This window comes from Austrofundulus limnaeus, unplaced genomic scaffold (assembly GCF_001266775.1).
Source record: "Austrofundulus limnaeus strain Quisiro unplaced genomic scaffold, Austrofundulus_limnaeus-1.0 Scaffold210, whole genome shotgun sequence".
Taxonomy (NCBI): domain Eukaryota; kingdom Metazoa; phylum Chordata; class Actinopteri; order Cyprinodontiformes; family Rivulidae; genus Austrofundulus; species Austrofundulus limnaeus.
Window position 1 is genome coordinate 550,650 of NW_013952612.1, and position 9,134 is coordinate 559,783.

At 38.4% G+C, this 9,134-nt stretch overlaps 1 protein-coding gene across 5 annotated transcripts; it reads left to right on the top strand.

The window, feature by feature from the left end:
- The first annotated feature begins 35 nt into the window (after positions 1–35).
- tmem74b (transmembrane protein 74B) lies at positions 36–7,696 on the top strand. 5 transcript variants are annotated; one of them, XM_014019139.1, is made up of 4 exons: positions 36–101; positions 1,621–1,668; positions 1,846–2,118; positions 3,262–5,214. In XM_014019139.1, the coding sequence occupies exons 3-4, from the start codon at positions 1,894–1,896 to the stop codon at positions 3,865–3,867; spliced, it is 831 nt and encodes a 276-aa protein (XP_013874593.1). In that variant the 5' UTR covers positions 36–101; positions 1,621–1,668; positions 1,846–1,893; the 3' UTR covers positions 3,868–5,214. The 5 variants fall into 5 exon arrangements, 3 of the variants coding, with proteins under 3 accessions (XP_013874593.1, XP_013874594.1, XP_013874595.1); XM_014019140.1 differs by lacking the exon at positions 36–101 and adding an exon at positions 123–353; XR_001311061.1 differs by lacking the exon at positions 36–101 and adding an exon at positions 7,584–7,696 and having other exon boundaries at positions 1,411–1,668; positions 3,262–4,081.
- The last annotated feature ends 1,438 nt before the right edge of the window (positions 7,697–9,134 follow it).

Below are 9,134 nucleotides of genomic sequence, written 5' to 3' on the forward strand. Positions count from 1 at the left end.
CCATCAGCCTCCTCCTCCTCCTCACTCATCATCCAGCAGCATCCATCTCTCCGGATGTTCACAGCCGCCTGAATCCCGCCCGGTCCCGGTCTCAGCTCCAGGTAGGACCCTCCCTTCCTTTCCTCTCCCCCCTCTCTCTCTCTCTGCTGTCATCCGGGTCGCTTTCAGCCTCCAGCCGCTCCGTGTTCGGCTCGGTACCACCGCCCAGGATCGGTGCTGCTCGGCGGAATGCTGCCTGGAGACTCGACCCAGCCCCGGAGAAATCCGCATCAACCCCCCGCAGCCTCCTGGAGACCACCAAGACCCGGGCTCTCCTCCTCTCTCAGTCCCGTGAGAGGTGGCGCCTGGTCGGGGTAATGGATGTCGTGTCAGTCGGTGTTTATCAGCTGATCTGTGCGCGCGCGCAGCGGCAGGAGTGATGTGGTCCAGATTTCAGCAGCACCACAAGGTCACGGTGAAGCTGTCGGCCGCACCGTGCCTGTTCAGGGCCACACCAAGCTCCCCTGGCCCCCCGGGGCTCGCTGTGGCCCCCAGGTGCCTGATAAATAAGAAGTATTTCAGCGAGCCACTTTAACCTGAAGCTGCCCAGAGAGTAATGGCTGCAGGCATTAAAATATGTTGTTTGTCTTTCAAAATAAAAGCCCTAAATCCATAATAAGTGTAAAAATATGCTATTTTTAAGGTACGACGAAGTATTAGGACCACACAACGAGATTTATTATTATTATTATTATTATTACAAGAATAAAGTTGTAATATTATGAGAATAATGTCATTATCACAAAATTAATGTCATAATTTTACGATAATAAATTCAATATTACAAGATTAAAGTTGTAATATTATAAGAAAAAAAGTCGTAATCTTACATGTCCATTTTCCGTTCCTCGTTTCCTCCTTATTTTCCACACACCATGTGAACAGCCATATGTGTTTATAGTCTGCGGTGACTTGGGTCACTGTTAGATTAATATGCTTTCATCCAAATTAGCTATGTGCTGACTAAATCTGTCAATGCATCCATTAATTACAAAACTGTTTCAGTTTATCTTGGTCGTTTGCACAATTTTCAAGTCCTGCTACTGATAATTTAATGCTAATGTGCTAAAAGATTAACTATTTATTTTATGCAATAGGTTAAGGGTTTAGTATTGCAACTTTAATTTTAGAATATCATGACTTTTTTCTCATAATATTATGACTTTAATCTCGTAATATTATGACTTTAATCTTGTAATATTCCGACTTTAATTTTAGAGTTTTATGACTTTAATCTCGTAATATTCCGACTTTATTCTCATATTATCACTTTAATCTCGCAATGTTACAACTTTATTCTCATCATTTTATGATTTTATTTTCATACGACTTTAATGTCGCAATATTATGACTTTATTCTTGTAATTTAAATTTTTTTAAAACAATCTTGTTGTGTGGCCCTAATACTCCGTTGTATTAAGGTTTATTTGATTACTTATGTTTATTACAGTTTCTGCATCGTTAATGTGACAGGATCTTGAGWTAAACAATTATTTTACCATCTTAAGCTGATCCTCGTTAATGCAACACTTATTTTCTTTTGTTTGGTCACCCTGGACTGATCCTCGTTTATCTCAACAGGAAGTGACGATGATGAGGAGAAAGAAATGGATTTAAGTAACCACTGAGGTGAGACATATGGGATTCCTTAGGGATTTCATCCCTGCTGTGTCAACAGCCTTCAGAAAAAAGCCCAACAAATACAAAAAAAATCAATAGTTTGTAGCCCTCTTTGACAAACAATGATAGATAAAACAATAATCCACAGATTATTTATTATTTGTTTATTATTATTTGTTCATACAGTGAGGACTAAAAGAACTGGCGGTCTGGTGAAGACATGAGCAAACACCGATGGAGTCGTCTCTGAACACCGTGGAGCTCCGGGAGCTGCGAGGAGCACGGAGAGGCCCGTCTCCAACGCCGGCCTCCGGGTCCTGGACCGCTGCAGGGTCCACGGCCCGGGGCTTTGAGAACGCCTCCTACCAGCAGGACGAGGAGCCAAAGAGCCCGCAGGAAGAGCAGGCTCCCCCGGCTGTTTCTCCACACTGCCAGCCCTCCACATCCAATGACTGTAAAGTGAGTCTAGTTCTGCTTGTGGTTAAAATTTCCTTCAATTTTTAAATTTGGGAATGAAGTCGCCACTTAGTTTTTAAAATCAGTGCTGTAATCTAATCTAATCTGCCCTTTTTGCTTTAGTTTTGCTGCTTGTCCTGTATTTAGCAACTGATCTACCACTCTGCTACTTTTAACTACAAGCTACTTGTAGCTACAGTTCTCCTAATTTTAGCATTTGGCTACTATTCTGTTACCTTTCTGCATTTACTGTAGCTGCAACATTTAGCTGCTGTTCTCCTACTTTTAGCTACTGTTTTGATACTCTTTGCACTGAGCGTCTGTTCTGCTTTTAGCGTTTTAACTATCATTTTAGTTATTTTAGCTTTTAGCTACAGTTTAGCTTTAGCTTTGACTTAGATGTTTTTTTAACTGTGGTTTTGATCATTTAAGCTTCTGGTTACTGTTCTTCTATTTTTAGCTTTTAGCTTTTGTTTTGTTATTTTGCTACTGTTTTGCTAATTTTAGCTTTTATGATCAATGATCAGTCATGGAGTTATAATTATTCTAGCACAACTATAGTTTAGTTTTAGTTTTGATTTTGATAGTTTTGTTTTTAACTAGAGTTTTGACCATTTAAACCTTTGGCTAATTTTTTCCTACTATTAACATTTAGCTACTGTTTTGCTCATTTGATCTTTTAGCTACAGATCAGCTTTAGCTCTGATTTAGCTTATTTGGATTTTAACTATGGTTTTGATCATTTCAGCTTCATTCTGTTGTTTTACCATTAGCTTTTAGCTGCTGTTTTGCTACTCTTTGCTTTTTGCTACTGTTTTGCTCATTTTAGCTTTTAGCTACAGGTTAGTTTTAACTCTGGTTTTGACCATTTAAGCTWCTGACTACTTTTCTCCTATTTTAGCTGCTGTTGTTTGCTACTGTTCCGATGTTTTGATGTTTTGAGCATTTATTACATTTAACTATTGTTCTCCTACGGTTTTTAGCATTTAGCTCCCTTTGGCTTTTAGCTACAGTTTAGTTTTAGCTTTTTTTAACTATGTGTTTTGATCATTTAAACTCCTGTTTTGGTTGTTTTAACTTTTTCGGTTCAATTTTGTTCTGAACTCTAATTGTTTTTTTAATTTATTTTAACTTTCTTCCTTTCAGCAGGTGGTCTCGCCTCAGTCTTACGATGATGATGAGGAAGGTTCAGGAGGAGGAGCAGGAGGCGCAGGAGCAGATGGAGGTCAGGACTTCACGGCGTTCAGCCCGGCTGAAGACCAGTCGGCTGACTACGGCTTCATCCTGGCTCTGGTGTTTCTGGTGAGCGGGATCGTCCTGGTGGTCATCGCCTACACCATCCCCCGGGAGGCCAAGGTGGACCCGGACTCGGTGTCTGCGCGGCAGATGGAGAAGCTGGAGATGTACTACGCTCAGCTGGGCTCCCACCTGGACAAGTGCATCATCGCGGGCCTGGGTCTGCTCACCCTGGGGGGGATGTTCCTGTCGGTGCTGCTCATGGTGTCCATCTGCCGAGGCGAGATGTACCGACGCAGGGCTGCGTTTGTCCGGCCCAAGAGGACTTACGGCTCCGTCAACCTGAGGTTGAAGCAGCTGGCGACCGGAGAGGCGGGAGGAGGCGAAGGCGGGGATGGAGGTGACGGGTTTCTGGTGGAACCTGCAGAGATGCAGGACCCCAAATCTGAACCTGGACCAAGCAGACAGCTTCCTGCTGCTGCTGCTTCGACTTCAGCTGCTGCATGTGGAGTGTAACTGAGTCAGGGCCCTGTTGCATTATGGGTACCCAGTTCTGTGCCCACAGAGGAAGCACATTGTTAGCACACAGKTTTCAGCTGGAGGGACCCGCCTTTTATCCCAGCTGAGACGAACAGAACCCAAAAAACTAAAAGATATTTATTCTAACCGAACAAAACGGATGTATGACTTCACAACATAGGGCTGGAAGAGTTAGAGGATGATGATGAAGGTAAGACTTTGGCACATTCAGAGAGGATTTAGTGCACATCAAAAATCTGAGTCTAATCAAAAACACTTTCACAATAAAAGCACATTATTAAAAAGAAGCACCGTAGGGAGATTGACACTTATTTTGAAATGTTTGATTTTCAAACTTCTCAATATGATATYAACAGTAGCTTTATTCTGAAAACTTGCATAAATAACAATCAAATATACCTAATTTGGCTATACAGAATGATAGTTTGTATAAATCTACGGGAAATACGATATAATTATTGAACTTATTCAGTGTGATGTGAGCAATTTTAAGTTATTTTCACTGCCAGCAATAAAGATAAATAAACAACCTCCTAAAATTTACCTAAAATGTTGCAAAAACACAACAAAGCTGCATTAAGTACTGTATTTTAATAAACATACTTACTGTAGGTGGCACAGCTGATTCTGTATTTAAAGGAGCTCTGAGTGTTTTCATCTGGACGAAGCCAAACAAAAAGTTTGCTTTAGAGAGSAACAAACCTTTAATAACTCACCGCCTGCTTCTCTGTTTTCTATATAAACTGATGTTATTTATGTGGTGTAAGAGTACAATATGCCTTAATGAGTTATCACACTGTAAATTGTCTATACACTTATAATAATATGCTGATGTATGCCAGTCTGTATATTGAGCCAGTTAGCCAAGGACCGTGTAGCCACACACACACACACACACACACACACACACACACACACACACACCTCGCATTTATAACTGAGCAGGTGCTTTAATTCCCACACCTGAAACTCGCTCACTGATTCAACGCCGTTCTGCTGCTGAACTTCTTACAGCCCAGTTTGAATTCACACACAGGGATGCAGGATTAGAAATACTTGGATCCATTTTGTGTTTTTTTTTTTTAAGTCTTTTTGTTTTTAGAGCTCAGTAGCAACAGAACGGGTCGTTAAAACAAACATCCGAGTGAGGAAGAAGGAAGGCGGGGAACATTTATGATGAACGTCTGTGATTTAAATCGAAGGTTATGTCATGTAAAGTCTGAAGAAATTGCAAAATAACTAACTTGTGAATGTTTCGCCGTTTGAATATTCTTTGCAACTTGCAGTGTTTTATACAAAATAAATAAATTAATAAACTGACAACAATTATTTTATTGGAAGTATTTTTAATTTAACTAAATATAACCATAATTGCTTAAAGGTAATCATTGCAAACTATTAAAATCAAACAAAAATTACATCATGTGTTGCAGTTTGAATGTTTTTTTTTAAATTTTAATAATTTTGCAGTAATTACCTTTAACCAAAATAAACATTTAAGAACCCTTAGAAGAACTTGTAAACTTAAAGAAAATAGATGTTTATGTTTAAAAAAATATTTATGAGCCAGAGGGAGCTGCTACTTGTTTTTTTCTACTTGGTAGTTATTCAGGGGCGGAGCTAAACTTTTTGGTAAGGGGTGGGTTTTGGGGGGGGCACATACAGATAAAGAAAAGCACACTTCATGATGGCCGGCACAGCCAGTTCCAAATGCCTTTAATTCAACCGTTTTAAGGAATTTGATGATTAGTGTGAAAGTAGCCGAAAACTATCTTTACTTAATTCTAAATGCTAATTACAAATTCAAGATGGCCACCACAGCTAACTTTAWAAGGTTATAAATCAGCCATTTTAAGACTTGTTGAGAWAAAATTAGTCGTGGAGAAGCTAAGAATAATTACATGCTGATTACAGATGTTAATCCCAAAATTAGGCTAACCACTGATGCTGATGCTAATTTTACAAAGGGCTATAATTCAGCCATTTTTAAACATACATAGCTAAAAATTTAATATAGCTCATTAGTATTAGAGAAAATTTTTAACAAAATCTACATGCAAATACAAATTCCAACATCCTCACCTACCAGTTATTCGGGGGTGGCACCTGGGGGTGGCCAATCAGATGCCACCCCAGCCACCCCTCTAGCTCCGCCCCTGCAATTAAATAATTATGTGCAGGCGTGGCCCATTACCCTTTTTTTTTTTAAGTGACCAATATCGTCTGACTAATCTGTCCATATGTCATTTTATAAAAACAGATTCAGGCTCATCTGATTTGTTTTATTTATTTGGTTGCAGGTTTAATTCCGGCTGCAGTTAATCTCTGCTTGAAGTGTCCCCGAGCATGAAACAGAACAAATTTTAAAAATGAGGAAATTGTTTAATTGCCTTAAACAGTCGACTTTGAAGTTTCTGGGTTTTGTGATCTGAAAGTGAAAAATGTTTTGTCAGCTCAGATCATCAGCGCTTGTGCTTTTATTTTGTTTTATTTTCATTTTATTTTTTATATTTTTTTACCAATGACAATGACTTCTGCTGTGATTACACTCATTTTAATGTAAACATGTAGAAATCATGGACTCATTTCTTGTTTGTTTCCACTCAGAAAAAGCCAGAATAAACTGTCATCTGTGACCAACTGCTCTGTAAGAAATTTAAGATTGGTCTTTTTATTTCCATTTGAGACATTTCCAGCTTTGTCATTGTCAGCGCTGCGTGAACCTAAACTGAATGTTTATGCAGGGATTTAATGTGGCATATAATCAGGTTTTCAGAGGACTATAAAGTATTTTAGTTCATTTTATTTTCATTTTAATAATACTTTTTAAAAATAAATGCTTTTCTCCCTGCAAAAAGACATAAAAAATGAATCATACATTGTAAAAAAGTGCTAATTTATGAGACTTATGAGAACCCTAAATGTGTTTTAGACTGAGATGTGCATCGTAGAGGTCAAAGGTCAAAATGTTATTTTGCTGTAGTCCCAGGAGAGCGGCAGAAACCGGTGCAGGAGCTGTTTTTTTTTCTGTGAGGTGGAGATGAGGCGCTGCTGTGTGACATGAGGAGATTCTTGATTCTCGCCTCGTTAAGGTGAGAAAARAACAAAAACGAGGTGCGGTTCAGTTGTTTTAACGAGATTTTATAAATTACTTCTGAAAAGGTGTGACTTTAACTGTCAAAATAAAAGGTTTAGACACAGATTTTACAGTTTGGAAGTGATCAGACTTACTTGTTGTTRGTTTAGTATTTGATTAATTTTATTTAATTAAGACGTAGGTAAACAGGAGCACGAGATTCTTAGAAAACACATTTCTTTTCTCTCTGGCAGTTCTCCAGCAGCTCTGCTCTACTTCAGAGGAAAATGAGTTCATGTTTAAACACAGAAACAGTCGGTTATAAGAAACAAGAGGACAGATTAGGGGGAAAAAGGATGTAAAGTGGTTTTATAAAAGTATATAAATAAATAAAAGCAGGTTTGTGTGACTCATGTTTGAATGTCAGACAGGAGCACCTTGTCCAAAAAGACCTGAGAGTAAATCAATCTTCATTCAGCCGATGACTCTGTGACCACAAAGAGAGACTATTTATACCCCCGACTGTTGGTGAAGCAGGTCTCAGATGTCACACAGAGTCCTTGTGAGGACAAAAACTGAAGAGGTGACTTTCTTAAATCCTCTGCTTTCTCTCCAGGCTCCAGGAAAGTGCTGTGATTTATCATCATTCTGTACACATAATGAAACAAACCTGGTCTGAATCTGACCCATCAGACACACCCGGGTGGATCAGCAGGCAGATACAGTATTTGAGGGGAAAAAAAGTGCAGATCTCCTGGTATGGTTCAGGTTTGAAAAGTAACATTTTCAACTTTCAAAATAAAACCATCAACACTACAATGTGACAAAAGTCTTGTTTTAAAATCTGGGTGTCAGTGTTATCAGTGTGCATTGCCAATGCAATGCACACTGTTGTGATTTGTTTCCCATCCAAGTCATCTCAACTATGCCATGCTTCTCCTCCTCCATACTTTGTCCTAGAGCTGCCATTGTAATTTATATCTGTAAAGCCCCTGTGCCAAATGATTGCTATGCTTTTGGTGCCTGTAAAACTTATAGTTRATGAAATATTAATGTTTAATGAATTATAATGGCAATCAATGGAGCCTTTTATTGGTCCAAAACTGCCCCATGTTGTACTCACCTTGGTATTGCACCATAGTTTAATATTTCAACTCAGTAGTTCAGTGTTTACTATACTAATATGATTGTATTTTGATGTTTTACAATAATATTGTCTTAATACTGCTCTATTTTTGTAATATTATGCAGTTTAGTGTCAATAATTGTATTGGCAAGGTAAACTCTTTCTGCATACATACAATCCAAGCCCTGGGACTGTCCTCTGCCACAGCTCCTATAGTGTCATGGTGAACACTGTGGGATTTCATTCAGGAGATCAGAGTTCAATCCCAGCTATAAACAAACTGTTTCAGTAAAACTACATAATTTCAGTTTGTTATATTGTCACACAACTACCCTCATTACAAACACCTGCTGACTTGGCAGGTGTTTGACTGATAATAATTAGAAAACACATTTGAACTTGGTCACACTTCATTTTGTAAGTCCAATGCTGCAGGCAATAACATGCTATACATGGCAATGCACAATTGTTTTTACATCGTAAAACCCATGTCTAGTTTATTGTCTTCAATAGAAATGTTATTTGTGAATTTATACCTTAAAAAATCCTTACCCAGAATAAATTGCCCATAAATTGTAAAAAAAAATAACTAAAAAGACACGGATGTTGAAACTAAAACGTTTTGCTTTAATTTTTGACAATGTAAGAAACCATTTAGAACATTTTAAACACTAAATTTGAATTAAAATTGTAGTCTAAGTTCTATATTTCACTGATATATTATCAGAAAACATCAAACTTTCATTTGCTCAAATGCACAATAAATTAAATCTGTGTGCCGATATTAAATCAAAACAACTGTTGGCACATTTTGCTTTGTTCCCTTCTGTGTTCTGTCTCTGCCATTTTATTTTTTATTTAGTGTGCAGGGATGAGTCATGATTTCAGAGAAATCTTCCGTCAGGATGACTCATGATCTTCACAGAAAGATGAAATCTTCTTTGTGTTCCAGCTCAGGTGCAGCAGCTGCTCCCACCTTCTGCATCAGAGGAGAATACTTCTCTCATTAAATTAAACACATCAGGTGGACGTATATATATA

Bases quoted from the DNA above. Each gene is read 5' to 3' on its own strand.
- tmem74b (XM_014019139.1), top strand. From the start codon at position 1,894: ATGGAGTCGTCTCTGAACACCGTGGAGCTCCGGGAGCTGCGAGGAGCA. The intron at 2,119-3,261 runs GTGAGTCTAGTT...TCTTCCTTTCAG, and splicing joins CCACATCCAATGACTGTAAA to CAGGTGGTCTCGCCTCAGTC.